Source organism: Suncus etruscus, chromosome 15, assembly GCF_024139225.1.
Source record: "Suncus etruscus isolate mSunEtr1 chromosome 15, mSunEtr1.pri.cur, whole genome shotgun sequence".
NCBI lineage: Eukaryota > Metazoa > Chordata > Mammalia > Eulipotyphla > Soricidae > Suncus > Suncus etruscus.
The window spans coordinates 73,785,838-73,807,562 of NC_064862.1; the positions used below are offsets into that span (position 1 = coordinate 73,785,838).

Sequence of the window (21,725 nt, forward strand, 5' to 3'; positions counted from 1 at the left end):
CTGTCTGCTCAGAAATAGCTCCTGGCAGGCACGGGGGACCATATGGGACACTGGGATTCGAACCAACCACCTTTGGTCCTGGATCGGCTGCTTGCAAGGCTAACGCCACTGTGCTATCTCTCCGGGCCCCAGAGGCAACTCTTGACAAGCAGAGTTGATGCTCACAAGTCACCCACTTGCAGGCTGACAGCAATTCTGATGGGCTCTCCCATTCTCTGCCCTAGAGCTCCCTTCGGTGTCCCACAGAGCTCTAGGGGGAGCCCCAAAGATACTTTGTTCTCCCACATCCCCTTTTTGCCTTCCTTTAAATTTTAGTTTTGCTGGAACAATAGCAGAGTGGGAGGGCACCTGTCTTGCACATGGCCAAACTGGATAAAGTTTGAGCCCCTCCAGGAGTGATTTCTGAGTGTAGAGCCAGGAGCAACCCCTAACCCCTTGGTGTAGAGCCAGGAGTAACTCCCAGGTGAAGCCCAAAAACCAAAAAAGAGGCTCTGGGTTTAATTTTGGCATCACATGCCCTCCTCTCCCCAACTGTTCTCCACATTTGGGAGCCCCCCCAATGAACAACAACCACCAACTTTTTTCTGTTCTAGTGGCCTGACCTTTGTGTGTGACCTTGAGTTCCCAAGATGAGTTCAAACTGCTTTTGCTTTACTTCTAGAATTTATATATATATATATATATATATATATATATATATATATATATATATATATATATATATATATATATATATAAAAGGGGGGTGGGACAGGGGTCTGGGGGGGGCTGGGCTGCCACTGAGATTCAGCATATCCAGGATGTGATGCCCTCATACACTTTTGTTTTGGGGCCACACCAGGCTGTACTCAGGGCTGAGTCCTGGCTCTGTGCTCAGGTGGGATTTGGGGGACTCAATGGGATTTTGAAGATTGAACTGAGCTTGGCTTGACCCTGTTTTCCTCCAGAGCTAATCAGTTGTGGTCATCCGAAACACAGACACCCACCCCATAGCTCCAGTTCAAAGACAGTGGGACACAGAAAGGGAGACGTTGCTTTATTGACTTGGCACCTGTGAATGGACACATACAGGCCCCCAGGTTCTTTGCTTCTGCAAAGTGGCAGCTCTGTGGTGGAGGCAGCATAAGTCAGAGATGCTGGTTCCAGCTGCTGTGTGGGGCCACTCTCCCTGCTCCGGCCCCTAGGGTCCCCTAGTCCAGCCAAGCACCATCTGAATAAGGGTACGAGCTGTGGCCCCACCTTTGCCTTCCTTCTTCTTGGAGAGCCCAAGAGAAAGGGAACAAGGGAAGGAGACACCTCATTCACAGAAATCCCCTAACCCTCCAGGATTGGGGTGCTGCCACAGGAGCACCACCTAAGAGGAGAGGGAGACATTCCCTGTTTCCACCTTCTGTTATGGCTGAGCAGAACATGGAACTTTCACTGAGTTGGACCAACAGTGGTGGATGAGAGGTTGAGGTCACGCACAGAAAGGGTGCAGCCAGGTTCCCTCAAGCGAGATCACACTGTCTGGGTGGGTTTTTTTCCCCCAGATCAGGGGCTGAGGGGTAAACTGCAGAGGGACGGTCTTCCAGGAAGGCTTCCAGGAGGAAGGGTGGGCCACAGTTCTGACATGGAAGGGAAGGTGTGCGGGGCTGCTGTGGGAGGTCACGACCGCTGGCATAGGACTCCTGCATCCTCGCTGTGGTCACAGTTGTGGGCATCCCAGCGGATGTGAGAGCAGAGCAGCAGGGCACTCTCATCCCCTTGGCATTTGACATTGTCCAGGAGGATGGGGCCCCGGCCGGGGCCAAAGTGGGCTTCCCCGGGAGCAGCCAAGGCCTGGCCACACCCTAGCTGGCGGCAAAGGACACCTGCAGCCCGCAGGTCCCAGGCATCATCGCACACGGTGCCCCATCGCTGCCCTAGGAAGAGCTCCACGCGCCCCTCACATGGGTGGGCCCCATTGGCCAGACGTAGGTGTCCTAGGAGAGATCAGGGTAAACTGAGCATAGCTGGCCCAGGCCAGACAGATCTTTTCACAGCCAGGCCAGGAGACAGGCAGTGGTTTGAGATACAGGGATGGTTCAGAAGCCAGGGGACAAAGGCATAGAGGGAGAAAAGAGGAGGGATATGGGCCACAGAAATAGCGCAGTGGGGAAAACATTTGCCTCGTATGTGCTGACCCAGGTTTGATCTAAAAACCAAAAATGAAAAGAAAACAGGAGGGATCACTGTCCAGATACAGCTTTGAAGGTGGGCATGCATGGGTGTTCTGGAGGCTGGGAGTCCCTACCATTTGGGGGCTGTTCCTACTTTAGACTTCTCAGGTTAAAGAGCAAATTCTTGTTCCTTTTTTCTTGGTTTTGTTTTAGGCCACACTCGGCGATGCTCAGGGGTTACTCTTAGCTCGGCACTCAGGAATCACTCCTGGCAGTGCTAGGGAACCATATCAGATGCAGAAGCCAAGGATTGCCTCAGGGAAGCTGCGTGCAAGGCAAGTGCCCTCCCCACTATGGTATCTCAGGACCATCCAAGGCAAATGTTCATCTGGTGAACAATATTCTTTCCCTCTCCCCTGCAATTTCTTTTTTCAGGGTGGGGGTCACACCCGGTAGTGCTCAGGGGCTACTCCTGACTCTACGCTCAGAAATCACCCCCGGCGGGCTCGGGGGACCTTATGGGATGCCGGGACCATATGGATGTCCTTCTACATGCAAGGCAAATGTCCTACCACTGGGCTATCTCTCCAGCCCTCCTGCAATTTCTTTGTTAAAATATTTTTGCTTTATGGGACCTGAGAGATAGCATGGAGGTAAGGCATTTGCCTTTCATGCAGAAGGGCGGTGGTTCTAATCCCGGCATCCCATATGGTCCCCTGTGCCTGCCAGGGGCGATTTCTGAGCATAGAGCCAGGAATAACCCCTGAGCACTGCCGGGTGTGACCTCCCCCCCCCAAATTTTTTTTGCTTTTTGAGCTACACTCAGAAATGCTCAGGGATGACTCCTGCCACAACTTGGGGGACCATTTCAGACCAGACCTGGCTCAGCCACCTGCAAGGCCAATGTCCTTCCCACTTTATTCTTCAGGGCAGGGGGCACCTACCATCCCTAGGCCGAGGAGTGGGCACCCGGGTGGTCTCGAAACCATCCTGCTGGAGTTGCAGTCCTAGTTCCTCTGGGCCTGGCTCAGCAAGAACAAAGAAAAAGAGTTTTACTCAGAGAATATTGTCCAGACCAGGCCACCCGCTAGAGGTTTGCCTGGTAACTTCCAGAACAGCCTTCACAGGGCCCTGTTCTATCAGAAAAGGGGGATGTGGATGAAGGTGGGGGATGTGGATCTTCCTTTCAGACAGTGGCTGTTGGAGCTGAGCTTAGCCCTTTGGGACCCAGGCTCCCAGGCTTGGGGCACCATATGTGGATACATTTATCAATTCCCACACTGATCAATAAGCCTTTCCAAATCAGTCTCTTCAAACAGCCTCTTCTTCCCATCGATTCTTCCCAAGGATCTGATGCGTGTTCCCCAAAAGCTGATCAACTGTCCCAGACGACGAAAGCTTTGCGGCAATTCATGCAGAAGAACCGCTGAGACCCAGATCAGCAACATCTACCCGGGGATCCCGTCCCGCTCACTCTCGCTGCAGGGCCCCTCCCGGGGCGCGCAGGCGCAGAGCAGCAGCGCGGCAGGCCGGACCCCGCCCCTCTCTGCGGAAAAGGCGCGTCCTCTCACGCTCGCTCCCGTCGCAGTGCCGCAGAGAACCTTGCACGCGCGGGAGCCCCGCCCACTCACCGCCCGCGCCGCAATGCGAGTCTGCGAGCGGCCCCGCCCATGATCCGTAGCCGCCTGCGCCAATCCGCCCCGCCCACTGCGCTGAAATTCACCAGCTCCGCCCACTGCGCTGAAATTGACTAGCTCCGCCTCCTCTCACTATGTGCGCCTGCGCAGAACTCCATCCCGCTCCGCCCCTCGCAATGTGCGCCTGCGCAGATTCTGCCCCGCCCAGTCCATGGCTTTTCTGATCAATTTCCTCGCATCTCCACATGTGTTCGTTCATTCTCCAGCCTCACCTGAGCACAGCGCTCCCGCATCCTCGTGATGGCCGCAATTGTGTTGGCCCCAGCCCAGATGGAAGCAATCGCTCAGGCGGGCTTCCGTACCGGAGCAGCCCACATTGTCCAGTAGCACGGGGCCGCGGCCGTAACCGAAGTGGCCCAGGCCCGTGGCGCCCAGGGCGGGCCCGCACCCCGCCTCGCGGCAGGCCACACGCGCGTCCGCGAAGTCCCAGTCATCGTCGCACACGGTGCCCCAGCCCCCGGCGTACAGCACCTCCACGCGGCCACGGCACGGGCTCGGGCCGCCCACCAGCCGCAGTCGCCCGCCTGTGGGGCGCACAGGCCCGGGGCCAGAGGGGCTGGGGTGGGGCCGCTGGCTCCCAGGCAGAGCCAACACCCACCCTCGCCCACCCCCCCAGGGTACTCCAGTTCCACCACTTACTTTTCTTCCCCAACGCCCAGGCCGCTGTGGTGGACAGAGTTGTCTCCCTGGAAGGTTGGGCGGCCACGCCTGTCGCTGCAGAAAAGGCATTTCTTTTTGTTTGTTTGTTTTTGGGTCACACCCGGCAGTGCTCAAGGGTCACTCCTGTCTCTATGCTCAGAAATCGCCCTTGGCAGGAACGGGGGACCATATGGGATGCCCGGATTCGAATCACTGTCCTACCTCCATGCTATCTCGCGGCCCCAGAAAAAGCATTTCGGGGGGTGGGGGCAAGGAGATCTCATGGCGGAAAGCAGGGCACCAGGACTTTGAGATCCCTTAAATGAACCCCAGTTCTACTTCCCACACCCAGTCTCAGTCCCATGTCTCGGACCCTGGTCTGGGTGTAGTGGGGTCTGCAGTGAACTTGGCTCCTGAGGAACAAATTTAAGAATAAACTGAGCCCTATTCCAGTTATTATTCTAATTTCAGCCCAATGACAGTTCAGCCCTAGTCCCAAGGATACTGTCCTTCTTTCCACCTCTACCTCATCTTTTTCCCAGGTCTCCCAACTCCTAACTGCAGCATCAATCCAAACTACTCCAGAGCTTTGCAGAAAACTTTATATCCCTGCTGAACATGTCCGGGCTTTAGGTTTCCTTCTTGCACCATCTGCTCATCCCTTCCTCACCCACTTAACCATCTGGCCAAAAGCCTTGGACTGTTAGTCTCTTTCCTATGGATGTAAAACTACCTTCCCCAGTGCCATGCTGCCTACCCATCTTCAGGTACTATTACAGCCTGGATTGCTGGGCTTCTTACCCTGTGGTTCTGTGTGCCAGGCCCATTTCTCTCTGGTCGCAGAGGGTGGCAGTGCTGTGACAGTTGGGGGACCTAGGACTAGAGTCGGAAAGAACAGGGTCATAGATCAAGATCTACTTCTTGGTCAGTGTTGGGCTGTTAAGGCAGTATGGACACTTGTTCCCCCTAGAGAAAATGAAGCACAGTCCAAGGGGCTTGCAGAACTAGTTATATACTATCCTCATTTTACAGCTAAAACATGTCTGGGATTGGAGAGGTAGTTCAGTGGGTAGGGTGCTTGCCTTGCATGTGACTGACTGGGTTTGATCCCCGGCATTCCCATAGGGTCCCACAAACCCTGCCAGGAGAAATCTCTGAGCAGAGTGCCCTGAGCACTGTGGGGTGTGGCCCAAAAACCAAAAGAGAGAGAAAAAAATGCTTGAGACCATATACTAAGACATGGCTTTGCCATGTGACCATGGGTAAGACTTCCTCACTCTATTTTTTCATCTGTCAGCTGAGATTGATGGCCCCTGGTTTGCTGTGAGGCAGCAGGCCCAGACTCACACTGTGTTGTCTTGTAGAATAGAATCTATCTGGGAAGCGCTTCATTGGCCCTGTTGTTACTGTGTGCTTTGGAACCCTCTCAGAATAGAGGTTGGTTTGGCAAGGGAAAATACTATTATGATAGCATCTCGACTGCAGAGAGCTGTGTTGGTGGCAATTCTGGGGACATGATAACCTGGACTACAACGAGAGAATTTCTGGAGTTTCATGAGCAATTCTAGAGGACAGTAACTTTACTCTGAAATATTCATGAAAAGTACTTGGAAATTATCCGGAAACTTAGAGGCATTCTTGGGGTGCGGTCAAATTATTCATAAGGCTTATTACGACAAGCACAATATTCACAACTGTATGTGGGCTTACCACAAAGAGTACTGGGGTTTCTTCAGGCTCTTCTGGGCTGTACTGAGGGATTAAAAGCAAACTTTTGGACTGGGGTAATGGCTCAAAGTACTAAAGTGTATGGGTTTTTATTTTATTTGCTTGTTTGGGGGCCACACCCAGTGGCAGAGCTCAGGGGTTACTCCTGGCTCTTTACTCAGAAATCACTCCTGGGAAGCTCTGGGGCCCATATAGGATGCCAGGGATCAAACCGGGTGGGCTGCATGCAAAGCGAATGCCCTACCTGCTGTGTTATCACTCGGCCTTTAGAGTATATGTTTTGCCTGTTGGGTTCCAGGTCTGATCCCTGGCATCCGTGATTCAAGAATTTCTTACTGAATGTGACCTGAGCACTGAGTCTGGAGTATATCTTTCCTTGCCCTCCACAGCATCTCCAAGTTGCCCACCCCAAAGAAATTAAATACATAAATAAAAAGCAAAAAAAAATTTTTTTCTGGGTCAAACCTGGTGGCGCTCAGGGGTTACTCGTGGCTCTGCACTCAGAAATCACTCCTGACAGTCTCAGGGGACCATATGGGATGCTGGGATTCCAACCACTGTCTGTCCTGGAACAGTTGCATGCAAAGCAAACTACCTACCACTGTGCTATCTCTCTCCGGCTCCACAAATTTGATTACTTTTTTGTTTGCTTTTGGGTCACACTTGGCAGTGCTCAGGGTTCATGTCTCAGGGCTCTCTCCTAGCAGGTCTCGGGGAATTATGTGGAATACTGCGGATCCAAGCTGGGTCAGCTGCTTGCAAGGCAAATGCCCTCCCTGATGTACTATTATTACTCTGGATCCAGCAATTGTTTGCAGTGTTTGCTGTGATGGGTATGGAACCCAGGACTTCAGGCATTGTGGGTCCACTCTACCACTAAATCACACCCAGTTTCTAAAATTAATTGGGAAGTGTCTTTGTAGAGAGGTATGGGAATCACCTTTTTTTTTTTTTGTGGAAGTACCTCTTTATATGCAGATCCCCTTTGGGTCTTTGGCTTTCCAATAGGCCTTGCCCCAAGCCTCATAACCAACCCCACCCTCCAACAGACTGCCCCAACAGGCTCCATCCCAAGTCCCACCCCAGCCCATCAGCCTCCATCAGCACCATGCTCTGCCCTCCATGGCCCCACCGAGGCTCCAGCCCAGACCCGCCCTCTTACAGACTCTGCTCCCAGAACCCACCCTCCAATCAGCCACACCCTCCTGCAGGCTCCACCCTCCAACCAGCCACGCCCTCATGAGGCTCCGCCCTCTAATCAGCCACGCCCTCCTTCAGGCTCCACCCTCAGACCCACCCTCCAATCAGCCACACCCTCCTGCAGGCTCTACCCTCAGACCCACCCTCCAATTAGCCACACCCTCCTGCAGGCTCCGCCCTCAGACCCACCCTCCAATCAGCCACACCCTCCTGAAGCTCCGCCCCCCAGAACAACCCTCCAATCAGCCACACCCTCCCCTCCTGCAGGCTCTGCCCCAGACCCCACCCTCCAATGAGCCACACCCTTCTGCAGGCTCCGCCCCCAAGCCCCATCCTCCAATCAGCCACACCCTCCTACAGGCTTCCTCCGGGTCCCCACCCGCCAATCAGCTCCGCCTAATAAGCCCCGCCCTTCCAGGGCCGCACCTGCGCAAAGCGCGCCCGCGTCCTCGTGGTGGCCGCAGTTGTGCACGCCCCAGCCGAGGCTCAGGCAGGCGGCCAGGCGGGGCTCGCTGCCCTCGCAGTGCACGTTGTCCAGCAGGATGTGCCCCGTGCCGTAGCCGAAGAAGGCGTTGGTGGTGGCGGCCAGCGCCGCGCCACAGCCCAGCTGGCGGCAGACCACCGCGGCGTCCGGCAGGCCCCAGTCGTCGTCGCACACGGTGCCCCACACGCCGCCGTGCAGGATCTCCACGCGGCCCTGGCACGGGCCTGCGCCGCCCACCAGGCGCACGCTGCCCTCGCCTGCGGACCAGACCGGGGCGGGAGGTCTGTGCCCTCCTGCCTGCAGCCAGCCTGAGTCTAGTGCTCTGCAAAGCAAACTCCCTACCCACAGCAATGCTGTCACTCTGGTCCCTTCTTCCTTCCCTTTTTAAATATCTTGAATATTATATTTATATGATTTAATATATTTTTAATATCTATATATCTGTCCCTCCTTTAGGGCACTTTAAAAAATTGGGGTGGGGGCACACTCGGGGGTAACTCCCGTGCTCAGAAATCACTTCTGTGCTTAAGGATCACTCCTGGCAGTGCTAGGGAGGACTACATAGGATGCTGGGGATTGAACCCAGTCAGCTGTGTGCAAAGCAAGCACCCTACCCATTGTACGATCTTTCCAGACTCACTTTTCATTAGTAGTATTTCGGGATTTTTGTGAATTTTGGATGAAACTCCCTTTCTTCTTTATCTCCCTTTCTCCAACCTTATGCAATTTGTAGGTTCCCACAGGAATGAATGAACCCCCTTTTCCAGAGCCTGACTTAGTAGGGGAGAAGGAGGTGTGTGTGTGTGTGTGTGTGTGTGTGTGTGTGTGTGTGTGTTGGGGGGGTGAGCAAATTCACTAATCCACTCTCCCTGCCTAGTCAGGTGAAGGGGACTCGGGGACCTTCTCCTAGAACCCAGGCAACCCCCCACTTTGCCCCTCCTTACCTCTCCCATTCTGGGGAGTTGTGAAGGATGTCCTGCTGGTTAGTATTTTCCTCGTCGGGGGCTGCGTGGGTAGGAATTCTGGGAAGAAGTCGGGGTAGATGGGAGGAAGCTTCAGGAATCTTGCTACTGTCCATCCTCACACCCATGGGAGGACAGGATAAGGGAGGACAGGATAAGGGCTGCCTAAAAGATTCAAGCCAGGTCTCACAGGGTGGCAGGAAAAGACAAAGGGGCTCCTGAGACCCTAAAGCAGATGTTTTAGAAGTGGTTTTTGGTTTTGGTTTTTGGGCCACACCCAAAAACTCAGGGCTATGTGCTCAGAAATTGCTCCAGGGGCTGGGCGGTGGCGCAAGAGGTAAGGTGCCTGCCTTGCCTGCGCTAGCCTTGGACGGACCACAGTTCCATCCCCTGGCGTCCCATATGGTCCCCCAAGTCAGGAGCAACTTCTGAGCGCATAGCCAGGAGTAACCCCTGAGTGTTACCGGGTGTGGCCCAAAAACCAAAAACCAAAAAAAAAGAAAAGAAAAGAAATTGCTCCTGGCTTGCGGGACCATATGAGATGCCGGGGATCGAACCAAGGTCCATCCTGGATCAGCTGCATGCAAGGCAAACGCCCTACCGTTGTGCTATCACTCCGGCCCCATGGGTTTTCTTTTTTTTTTTTTGGTGGTGGTGGGGGTCTCCAAGTGATATGCAGGAAGTCTGGGGGTTCCACCTGCATCTCTTGGCCAGCTGGGCAGTGGGCTCAGTGCCAAAGCCTGAGGATATGGAACTATTCAGGTTCTGCAGTGTTAGGGATACTTGGGACACCCTTATGGTGCTTAGAAGACCATGGGGTGTAGGGTATTGAACCTGGATTGAGGAATTCTTGCAGTTCTTAGTTCTTTTGTTTTGGGGCCACACCAGGCAGCACTCAGAGGTTGCTCCTGGCTCTGCGCTCAGAAATCAGTCCTGGCAGACTTGGGGGGAGCATATGAGATGCCGGGATCAAATCTGGGTCCATTCCAGGTAGGCTGCGTGCAAGGCAAACAAATGCCCTACCGCTGAGCTATGACTCCAGCACCCATAGTTCTTTTTTTTTTTTTTTTGGTTTTTGGGCCACACCCGTTTGACGCTCAGGGGTTACTCCTGGCTATGTGCTCAGAAATCGCCCCTGGCTTGGGGGGACCATATGGGACGCCGGGGGATCAAACCGCGGTCCTTCCTTGGCTAGCGCTTGCAAGGCAGACACCTTACCTCCAGCGCCACCTACCCGGCCCCAGTTTTTTAAAGGTTTTTGTTTGTTTGTTTGTTTGTTTGTTTTGGAGCACCCAGAAGTTCTCAGGGGCTACTGGAATCTCTTTCCTTAGAGGTTTCTCCTGCTGGTGCTGGGGGGGGGACACATACAGAATTGGGGATCCAATCCAGGACCCTCTCATGCAAAGCATACACTCCAGCCCTCTTAGTTAAGTTTTTTTTTTTTTTTTTTTTGGTTTTGGTTTTTGGGCCACATCCAATGGCGTTTTGTACTCAGGGATCACTCCTGGCAGGCTTGAGGGACCCTTTAGGATGCTGGGGATCAAACTTGGATAGATTACATGCAAGGCAAGTTCCTTCCCCACTGTACCTGTTCAGTCCCCTTTTTTTTTGTTTTTGTTTTTGTTTGTTTTTGTTTTTGTTTGTTTGTTTGTTTGTTTTTGGGCCACACCTGGCGGTGCTCAGGGGTTACTCCTGGCTATCTGCTCAGAAATAGCTCCTGGCAGGCACAGGGATGCTGGGATCCGAACCAACCACCTTAGGTTCTGGGTCAGCTGCTTGCAAGGCAAACACCGCTGTGCTATCTCTCTGGCCTCATCAGTCCCCTTTTCTTGGAGACACATGGCATCACTTAACTTGTTGGGAGAAAAAAATAACTTGTTGGGGGCCAGAGCGATAGCACAGCGGATAGGACACTTGCCTTGCACATAGCTGACCCAGGTTTGATCACCAGAATCCCATGTGGTCTCCAGAGCCTGCCAGGAGTGATTTCTGAGCTCAGAGCCAGGAGTAACCCCTGAATGCCAGTGGGTTGTGGCCCCCCAACAAGCAAATAAACAAACAATAGAAGTTGTTGGGAGTGCAAAGCCTTAAACATGAATCCAACCTTGTCTACTCAAATTCTATGGTTCAGTGGGGGAAGGAATTTGCCTTGCACACAGTTGACCAGCACCCCATATGGCCCCTTTAGTCAGCCAGAAATAATCTGAGTGCAGAGATTAACCTGAATAACCCATGAGCACTGCCAAGTGTGGCCTCAAAATATAAAAAAATACAGTCAAAGTATTTTTCTTGGGGGGGGGTGTCACACCTGGCAGCATTTAGGGGTTACTCCTGGCTCTCCAAGAGTAACCCCTGAGTGCTGCCAGGTGTGGCCCAAAAACCAAACCCCCCAAAATTGCTCCTGGCAGGCGTGGGGGACCATATGGCATGCTGGGATTTGAACCACCATCTGTCCTGGATTGACTGCGTGCAAGGCAAATGCCCTACTTCTGTGCTATCACTTTGGCCCCAATACAATACAATTCTTTTTCTTGGGGGGGTCACACCTGGCAGCACTCAGGGGTTACTCCAGGCTCTATGCTCAGAAATTGCCCCTGGCAGGCACAGGGGACCATATGGGATGCTGGTATTTGAACCATTGACCTTCTGCATGAAAGGTAAACGCCTTACCTCCATGCTATCTCTCCGGCCCCTAATACAATAAAATTCTAAGGTGGGGGCCACAATCCTTATTTTTCCAATGACCTTGTGGGCTATATGTGCCATGTCAGTTTTATTCATTCATTCATTTATTCATTTATATATTCTGGCTTTAGAAGCCAGAGAGATAGAATAGCAGGGAAGGCACTTGCCTTGCACATGGCCAACCTAGCCCTGCATATAGTTCCCTGAGCACCTTAGGAGTGTGGCCCCAAAACGAATCATGGACTGTCTGGCCCCCAGTGGAAGAAGTAATGCTATGGTTTGGGGGGAAGAGCCGGAGCACCCTAGACAGTGGGAAGGAGGGGTCTCATCACACCCCATCCCTGCAGCGCAGCCACGCACCCCCCCCCCCACTCACCATCACACAGCACCGCCACATCCTCGTAATGGAAGCAATTGTGGATTCCCCAACCACGGCTGCCACACTCGCTCAGCGACGCCTCCTGCCCCCGGCACTCGACATTATCCAGAAAGATTGGACCGCGGCCCTGGCCGAAGGCGAGGGGTCTGGGCACAGGTAGCGCCAGGCCACAGCCCAGCTGCCGGCATACCACGTTGGCATCCACCACGTCCCAGTCGTCATCGCAGACGCTGCCCCAGGAGCCCCCATGCAGGACCTCCAGGCGCCCGCGGCAGCGGCTGGGCCCCCCCACCAGCCTCAGCTCAGAGGACAGGGGTGAGCTGGCACGGGGGCCATCTCTGGGACTACCAGATGCCCACCCTGCCAGGAAGCCATGAGCCTTGGGGCTGACCCCCTCTGCACCTTCTGTCTTCCTTGCTGTAAAACAGGGAGACAAAGGTCGGAGCAATAGCACAGTGGGGAGAGCGTTTGCTTGCCTTGCACAAAGCTGACCCAGGTTTGATCCCGGCATCCCATATGGTCCCCCCTGAGCCTTCCAGGAGTTAATTCCTGAGCACAGAGTCAGTAGTAACCCTTGAGCACTACTGGGTATGGCCTAAAAACAAAACAGGGAGACTGGTGCCACTGCTTTGGGGGGGGGGCACCTACTAGGCTGTAGCATGGTCTCAGCTAGCTGAGCACTGTAGAGTGTGTTAGGCAAGGAGGAAGGCCCAGAGCACCTACCTGGAAAGGTCAGTGGGGTGGGCTGGAGGGCACTGGCTGAAAGAGATAAAACATAGGCCCCTCAGTCCTCGGCCTTGAGAACACAGACCCCTGTCACCTCACTCACTTCCTCGCCCTTCCCAGAACCCTTTTCTCTGTTCTTACCTGACCCAATGGGCCCCTTTGCATCACCCCTCTCAGTGGTCCATAGAACACCCCCCAACTTACTTGACAGAGTCCCATAATTCCTCCTTAAACTACACCACCCAGATCCTCAATGCTTCCCCAATTTTCCACAGAATGCCAGCCCTACAAAGCCTTCTCATTGCTTCTGACCATCACAAGCATTTATGGTCTTCCATCCAGCTAAACCCCCAGCCTTCCCCTCTTGCCCTTCCCAGCCCACAGCTCTTCAGACTCTTCCAGAATTTAGTGGAATTCCCCTTCCATTAGAGATGTTCTTGGTTCCCTCCAGACACCTTATTCACAACTCTTTTCTAAGCTTAGGTCTGTGTCCCCATGCCCCAGAAAGCCTGTTCCTAGCTAGCATGTGCCCAATAGCTCCACTGCCCATGATGCATGGGTTTTTGGGATATACACAGTGTCCCCCCAAGATGAGTGGGGATGACAGCTATTTCACCTGGATGTCCCAGGCACCACACTCATGGCAGTGTGGGCAGGTTTCCTTGCCCACCAGGACAAGTGTGCGGGAAGAGGGTTTTGCTGGTGGGGACAGGTGGGGTACAATGAGTTCAGGTAATGGGGTTAAGGTCCCAGGAGCTGGAGCTGGCACCTGGAAGGCCATCCTCTTCTTCATCAGGGCATGTGGCCAGGATGGTGGTGAGCAGGACACAGAAGGTGGGCTGGAAGTAAGTCCCCAAGTAAGCCTGCACTTGTGTCCAGGCATGCAGATTCTTTTTTGTTGTTGTTGTTGTTGTTTTTGGGGCCACACCCAGTTACACTCAGAATTTACTCCTGGCTCTGCACTCAAAAATTATTCCTGGCTTAGGGGGCCATATGGGATGCTGGGAGATAGAACTGTGGTTCGTCCTAGGCTAGCGCTGGCAAGGCAGATAGGATCCACCACTCTGCACCACCGCTCCAGCCCCAGGCTTACAAATTCTTAGATGTTTTCTCTTGCATCTGAGCTTCACAGGTAAGGATTCCCAATTATTGTGGGGCCATGCCTGGTGGCATTCAGATGTTACTCCTAGCTCTGTGCTCAGAAATTACTCCTGGCAGACTCTGGGGACCATATGAGATGCTAGGGATCAAATCTGAGTTGGCTGTGAAACCCTCCTTGCTGTACTATATAGCTCTGACTCAGAGGATACCCATTTTATAGGAGAAGAAACTGAGGCATTTCCCTCTTTCTTTTGTTTTTGAGTCATACCTGGCTATGCTCAGGGGCAACTCCTGGCTGGATCCATAGAGGTTCCTGCCAGGGACATTATGCAGCCATCAAACCCAGGTTCCCATATGCTTCAGCCCATAAAACTGTCTCTACAGCCCTTAATCCTGGTACTTTAATTAGGCCCTGAGGGGCTGGAACATTAGCTTGGTTGGTAGATCTTTTGCCTTTCAGGTGGCAGATCCAGGTTCAACTCCAGACATCCCATATGATTCTCGAATCTGTCAGAAATAATTTCTGAACACAAAGCCAGGAGTAACACCTGAATGCCACCAGGTGTGCCCCCCCCCCAATGTGGCCCTGTGATTCCGTCTAACACCAGATGCTTTTCCAGCCACTGTGGGTGATCCAACCCCTGTCTCCCCTCTTCCTTAGATCCCCACTGGTGTTCTCTGAACTCTCAGCTCTCGCTATGCCCCCATCCACCACACTCAGATTTTTGGAGCAATTTCTGGTGGAGGTTGCCTCAGGGCCAAACTACTTCCAAATTGTTAGTATTTAGGGGGAGAAGCCAAGGCAGAGAAAGGGGCAGGTGGGGGTTCAGAAAGCTCACCCAGAGGCAAGAGGAGTAGGAAGGAAAGGGCTGGGGGCCGAGGGGAGTGGACTGCACCCCTATCCCCTGGCCTCCATCCCCTGATCTTCTCATCTGCCAGGGCACCCACGGGCATCTCTGTTTCCTTATGCATCCAGATGCTGGGTGGTTTTGTGAACGGTCCCATCATGGGGTTGTGGAGAAGTCACAATGGGAACATCTGTAATGAAAGAGCCCAAGTTACTTCTCTGCATGAGGCTGGAGAGAGGAGACAGCAAGGAGGAAGCTTGCCTTGCAAATGACTGACCCAGGTGTAATCCCTGGCATCCTGTGCCTCCAGAAATTATTTCTAAGCACAAGGCCAGAAGTAAACCCTGAGCACTGCTGAGTATGAACCAAGTTTCTTCTCTCATGATGTGGGGGAATCATTCTGAGTGGAAGCAGCATGGAGTAGCCAGATGTGGTGAGGACTCAGACAGGAGTGTGAGGATGACTCAAACAAGGAGTGAGCTAGGTCTGGTCAGAGCTGACAGTGTATAAAACCATTTGTGAGAGACGAAGTTTAATGGTTTTCTGGGTCCAAACCTAGTCAGGCCCAAGAGTAATGAGCTGAATGCCTACCCCACCAAATTTTACTTTATTGGTATTATTTTTTGGTTTGGCGCCATACTTGGAAGTGCTCAAGGATTACTCATGGTGCATCTTAAGGGTCACTCCCTGCAGGGACTATGTTGTGCTGGAGAATAAATCAGGGATTTCTATAGGAAAATTTTGCACTCCAGCACTGAACTATCTCTCTACCCCTCGAGCCCACATAATTTTAGGGGGAGACAGTGAACAGGTATTGTTCTTTTGGGGGGTGGGCTATCTCCCTAGTTGTACTTTGATTTGTTAGTTTTGGTTTGTTTGGGGGCCACACTGGCTGTGTTCAGGGAATACTCCCGGCTGTTTCAGGGACCATATGGAATGCAGAGGTTTGAACCCAGGTCAGCTGCTTGCAAGGCAAACACCCTATCTGTTGTACTATCACTCCTGTCCCATATATTATGCCTTTTTTTTTTTCCTTTTTTGTTTTTTTTTTTTTTTTTTTTTTTGGGCCACACCCGGTAACGCTCAGGGGTTACTCCTGGCTATGTGCTCAGAAGTTGCTCCTGGCTTGGGGGACCATATGGGACACCGGGGGATCGAACCGTCCAAGGTTAGCGCAGGCAAGGCAGGCACCTTACCTTTAGCGCCACCGCCCGGCCCCTCCTTTTTTGGTTTTAATCAGCAGTGCTCAGGGCTTACTTCTGGCTCTGCTCAGGGATCAATTCTGGCAGTACTTCAGGAAACCATATGATGTTAGTGATTGAATCCAGGTCTGCAGTTAATAAGGCAAATGCCTTAAGCCCTGTTCTATTTATGCCTTTTATTTTTTAATTTTTGGAGGATCACACCCAGTGGTGCTCAGGGTTACTCTTGGCTCTGTGCTCAGAAATAGCTCCTGGCAGGCTCGGGGGACCAGATGTGATGCTGGGAATCCAACCAGGGTCCATCCTGGGTTGGCCAAGTATAAGGCAAACACCCTACCTCTCTGCTATCGCACTGTCCCCAATATCTATGCTTTTTATTATTTATTTATTTATTTTTTGGTTTTTGGGCCACACTCAGCGGTGCTCAGGGGTTACTCCTGGCTGTCTGCTCAGAAATAGCTTCTGGCAGGCTCGGGGGACCATATGGAACACCGGGATTCGAACCAACCACCTTTGGTCCTGGATCGGCTGCTTGCAAGGCAAACGCCGCTGTGCTATCTCTCCAGGCCCTATGCTTTTTATTTATACTAAATGACATTTTTTTTTTCATTCATTGGAACAATATAGTTGTACTTTAAAATTAAGGGTGCTGGGGCCAAAGCAGTGGTGCAGGGCGTAAGGTGTCTGCCTTGCATCCACTAGCCTAGGACAGACTGCAGCTCAATCCCCCGGTGTCTCATATGGTCCCCCAAGCCAGGGGCGATTTCTGAGTGTATAGCCAGGAGTAACCCCTGAGCATCATCAGGTGTGGTCCCCCCAAACATTAAGGGTGCTAAGAGCTGGAGCAGTAGCACATTAGGTAGGGTGTTTGTTTGCTTTGCACAAGACTGACCTGGGTTTGATCTCTGGCATTCCATACCATGCTCTGAGCACCTTCAGGAGTGTCCCTAAGCACAGAACCAGAAGTAATCCCTGAGCAATGCCCAGATGTTGTCCAAGAACAAAAATTAAAAAAATAATAATTAGGGGCTGGAGTGGTGGAGCAAGTAGTAGGGTGTCTGCTTTGGATGCGCTAATCTAGGACAGACCGTGGTTTGATCCCCTTGCGTCCCATATGGTCCCCTAAGCCAGGAGTGATTTCTGAGCACATAGCCAGGAGTAACTCCTGAGCGTCACCAGGTGTGGCCCAAAAACAAAAACAAAATAATAATAATAATAATAACAATAATAATAAGGGTGCTGGGCTAGAGTATATAGTACAACAGAGCCCTGAGCATTGTTGGGTGGAGCTAAAATTAATTAAATTAAGGGGGCTGGCCCAGGCTTGATTCCCTGCACCACATATGGACCTCTGAGTCCTACCAGGAGTGATCCCTGAGCACAGAGCCAGGAGTAAGCACTTAGTATTGCTAGGTATGGCCAAAAGACATTTTCCCCCAAGAAAGGACAAATATAAATTCAAACTTTCTTTTAATAAAAAAAAAAAATCAAAACAGCTAGAGTGATAGTACCACAAGTAAGGAGCTTTCTTTCCTTGCATGTGGCTGATCCAGATTCAATATCTGGCATCCCAGATGGTCCCCTAGCACTTTCAGGAGTGATCCCTGAGCACAGAACCAGGAGTAAGTCCTAAGTATCATCAGATATGGCTCCGAAATAAACAAAATAAAAGTGGAGTGATAGCACAACAGGTAGGGTATTTACCTTGTACTCAGCTGACCCGAGTTCAATCCCCAGCACTCCCTGAGCCTGCCAGGAGCAATTTCAGAGTGCAGAGCACTGCCAGGTATACCCCCCACCCCAGAAAAGTAAGGGGGCTGGGAAGATAGTACAAGTGTTAAGGCATGTACTTAGCATATGTGAGACCCTGAATTTAGTCCCTGGCACTACATGGCCCACAATCACTATCGGGTATCATCTTGGTGGCCTCTGAGCATCACTGAACCTAAAAAAGCAACAAACTATCAGAGCTGCAATTTCCCAGGCACAGCTTCTATTTAAAATATATGTATGTTGGGGGCCAGAGAGATAGCATAGCGGTAGGGTGTTTGTCTTGCACGCAGGTGATTCAGGACAGTCAGTGGTTCAAATCCCAGCATTCTGGCATCCCCTGTGCCTGCCAGGAGTGACTTTTTTTTTTTTAAATATGGAACGCTTCATAAATTTGCGTGTCAACCTTGCACAGGGGCCATGCTAATCTCTGTATCGTTTCAATTTTAGTATATGTACTGCACCCCGGAGTGATTTCTGAGTGCAGAGCCAGGAGTAGCCCCTGAGCTCCATTGGGCTTGACTCAAAAACCAAAAATAAATAAATAAGTAAAATATATGTTTGGGGGCCGGGAAGGTGGCGCTAGAGGTAAGGTGTCTGCCTTGCAAGCTCTAGCGTAGGATGGACCGCGGTTCGATCCCCGGCGTCCCATATGGTCCCCCCAAGCCAGGGGCAATTTCTGAGCCTATAGCCAGGAGTAACCCCTGAGCATCAAACGGGTGTGGCCCCAAAACCAAAAAAAAAAACAAAAACAAAATAAAATATATGTTTGTAAAGTAAATTAATAAAGCACATATGTGATTATTATTTTGTTTATTTGGGGGTCCCTAAGTGGCCTCTGGTGGTGCTCAAGACTTACTCCTGACTCTGCACTCAGGATTATTCCTGGAAGGACTAGATGGAGCAAATGGGGCTTGGGGGATCAATCCTAGATTGGTCATATGCAAGGTTCCAGCCCCTATATAGATTATTTTGTTTGTATTGGAGCCATACCCAGCAGTGCTCGGGGTTATTCCTGGCTCTGTGCTCAGAAATCACTCCTGGGAGACTCAGGGGACCATATGTAATGCTGAGGATTGAAACTGGGTTGGTTGTGTGAAAGGCAAATGCCTTCCCCGCTGTGCTATCACTCTGGCCCCTATGTAGGTGATTTTTTGGAGGTTTTTTTTTTTTTTTTTTTTTTTTTTTGAGTCACTCCTGGCAGTGCTGGGGGTAAAATCTAGGCATCTCACAGACAAAATGTACACACTAGGCTTTTATTGTTTTGTTTTTGTTTTTGGCCATGCCTGGCAGTGCTCAGGCTTTACTCCTGGCTCTGCACTTAGAAATCACCTCTGGCAGGCTCGGGGGACCATATGGGATGCTAGGAATCAAACCTAGGTCCTTCCCGGGTCAGCAGCATGCAAAGCAAATGCCTTACAGCTGTGCTATCGCTCTGGCCCCCACACTCACTAGGCTTTTGAATTATCTCCCTGGTCCTGAAATAACTAAATACATGATATTTATTTCCAAGCTGGTGATATTGTGCTGAAGAGACAGTGTAGCAAGTAGAGCACTTGCCTTGTATAGGGATGATCCGAGTTTGATCCCTGGCATCTCCTATGGTCTTCCAGCTATGCCAGGAGTGATTCCTTTGTGTAGAACCTGGAGTTACCCATGAACATTGCCGGATGTGGTCAAACACTCCACCTCAAAAAATAAGAGCTAGGGATATAACTCATGGGGAGTGAGTATATGCTTCCCATGCATAAGGCCACAGATTTGTGCCCTAGCACCAAAAATATTAATTTACAGGCTGGAATAATAGCACAGATGAGGGTTCTTGCTTTGCATACAACTGATCCAGATTTGATCTTTGGCATCCCATATAGTGCTTCAGGAGTGATCTCTGAGTGTAGAGCAGGAGTAATTCTTGAACATCACCAGGTGTGGCCGCAAACAAAAAAATTAATTTAGGGGACTGGAATGATAGCACAGCAGGCAGGGAGTTTGACTTACATGTGGCCAACCCACATTCAATCCCTGGCATCCCATATGGTCCCCAAAGCCTGCCAGTTGTGATTTCTGAGCACAGAGGAGTAACCCCTGAGCACTGCTGGATGTGGCCCATAAAAGCCAAAAATATTAATTTAGGGGAGTTGAAAGATAGCGGGGGGAGGGGCAGGCGGAGAGATAGCATGGAGGTAGGGCATTGGCCTTGCATGCAGAAGGTCGGTGGTTCGAATCCTGGCATCTCATATGGTCCCCCGTGCCTGCCAAGGGTGATTTCTGAGCGCAGAGCCAGAAGTAATCCCTGAGCAAAGCCGGGTGTGACCCCAAAACCAAAAAAAAAAAAAAAAAAGTAGGGGTTAAGGCTGACCCCTAGTCGACCCTATTTTTAGATGCCAAGCATTGCCAGGAGGGATCCTTGAATTAGGAGGCAGGAGTAATCCCTGAGCACCTCTGGGTATGGCCCCCCAAAAAATTAAACTTGGGGGCTGGAGAAATAATACAGTTGGTAGGACATTTGCCTTGCATGTAGCCAACCCAGCTTCCAGGAGTGATCTCTGAGCAAGCTGGGTGTGGCCCCAAAACAAAAGAACACAAAAACTAATTTACAACAGAAGATTTAAACAGAGGAGCCAAAGGAAAAATCAAAGCAGCATTTGAATTCTAAGTGTACAAAGCTTGATAAATATTTACACCAAAATACCTAGCATTCCAAAAGTTTCCTATCACTTGTAAGTCTTTTATTTAAATTTTAAACTTTATTTTATTTTATTTTTTCTGTTTGTTTGTTTTTGGATTTTTGGGCCACACCTAGTGACGCTCAGGGGTTACTCCTGGCTATGCACTCAGAAATCGCTCCTGGCTTGGGGGACCAGATGGGATGCCAGGGGATTCAACTGTGAGTCCTTCAGCCGCTGAGCCACCGCTTCAGCCCCTATTTTTATTTTATTTTATTTTATTTTTTTTGGTTTTTGGGTCACACCTGGCAGTGCTCAGGGGTTACTCCTGGCTGTCTGCTCAGAAATAGCTCTTGGCAGGCATGGGGGACCATGTGGGACACCGGGATTCGAACCAACCACCTTTGGTCCTGGATCGGCTGCTTGCAAGGCAAACGCCGCTGTGCTATCTCTCCGGGCCTATTTTTATTTTTTTAAACTTTATTTTTAACACTGTGGCTTATAAAATGGTTCCTAACAGTTGCTTTTGGCATTAAATGTTCCAACACCAATAATTTTCTTTCCTTTTTTGTTTTGTTTTATTGTGTCTTACCTGGTTGTACTCTGGGCTCTATGCTCAGGAATCATTCCTGACAGGCTTGGGGGACCATCCATATGTGGTATGTAGGATTAAACCTTGTTCTGGTTCGTGCAAGGCAAATGGCCTCTTTTTATGTGCTGACCCGCAATAACTCTTTTTTTTGTTTGTTTGTTTTTTGGGCCACACCTGTTGATACTCAGCGGTTACTCCTGGCTAAGCACTCAGAAATTGCTCCTGGCTTGGGGGGACCATATGGGACACTGGGAAATCGAACTGTGGTCCATCCTAGGCTAGCGCTTGCAAGGCAGACGCCTTACCTCTAGTGCCACCGCTCCGGCTCCTCTTTCTTTCTTTCTTTCTTTTTTTTTTAATTTGATTGATTGATTGGCTATTGGACCACACCCAGTAGTGCTCAGGGATTACTCCTGCACTCAGAAATCACCCCTGGCAGGCTGGGGGACCATATGAGATGCTGGGAATTGAAACTGGTCCCTCCTAGGTCAGCTGTATGCAAGGCAAATGCCCTGCCTCTGTGCTATCATCTTGGGCTCCCAAAAACCTTTTCTTGACAGTCCTTAGAATTTTTTGATTGTTTCTTTTTTGGCTTAGGGGCCACACCTGATAGTGCTCTAGGGTTATTTCCAGCTCATTGCTGCGGTCACTTCTGGCAGTGTTTGAGGGTTTGTGAGGTCCTGGGGATAGAACCCTGAGCTTCTGCCTATAGAACCTATTATCAGCTATCCTAGCCACATCCCCACCCCAGGCCCAATATGCAGGATTCTACATGCCACTGAATGCATGTAGATTGGGCAGCAGGAGTGCCCTAAGGTGGTTTGGTGGGGATGAATGAGGTGTGTTCCCACAGGCACCCTGCCCCCCATCTCCCTGGCAGGCACACAGTCTAATGGGGAGAAGGT

The 21,725-nt window shown here is 51.2% G+C and overlaps 1 protein-coding gene and 1 pseudogene across 1 annotated transcript; both read right to left on the reverse strand.

Annotated features, from left to right (window-relative positions):
- Positions 1–1,276: 1,276 nt before the first annotated feature.
- SSC4D (scavenger receptor cysteine rich family member with 4 domains) lies at positions 1,277–14,747 on the reverse strand. The gene is made up of 10 exons (XM_049787861.1): positions 14,582–14,747; positions 12,635–12,674; positions 11,913–12,235; positions 8,834–8,911; positions 7,832–8,146; positions 5,279–5,356; positions 4,478–4,552; positions 4,051–4,362; positions 3,086–3,163; positions 1,277–1,964 (listed from the first exon to the last, which is right to left on the reverse strand). The coding sequence occupies exons 1-10, from the start codon at positions 14,745–14,747 to the stop codon at positions 1,648–1,650; spliced, it is 1,782 nt and encodes a 593-aa protein (XP_049643818.1). The 3' UTR covers positions 1,277–1,647.
- Positions 14,748–17,932: 3,185 nt separating this feature from the next.
- On the reverse strand, positions 17,933–18,026 carry LOC126031805 (uncharacterized; annotated as a pseudogene).
- Positions 18,027–21,725: the final 3,699 nt, after the last annotated feature.

Bases quoted from the DNA above. Each gene is read 5' to 3' on its own strand.
- SSC4D (XM_049787861.1), bottom strand. From the start codon at position 14,747: ATGGGACCGTTCACAAAACCACCCAGCATCTGGATGCATAAGGAAACA. The intron at 12,236-12,634 runs GTGCTCTGGGCC...CCCCCGTGCCAG, and splicing joins CCACTGACCTTTCCAGGTAG to CTCACCCCTGTCCTCTGAGC. The intron at 4,553-5,278 runs GTAAGAAGCCCA...CCTTTTCTGCAG, and splicing joins CTGGCACACAGAACCACAGG to CGACAGGCGTGGCCGCCCAA.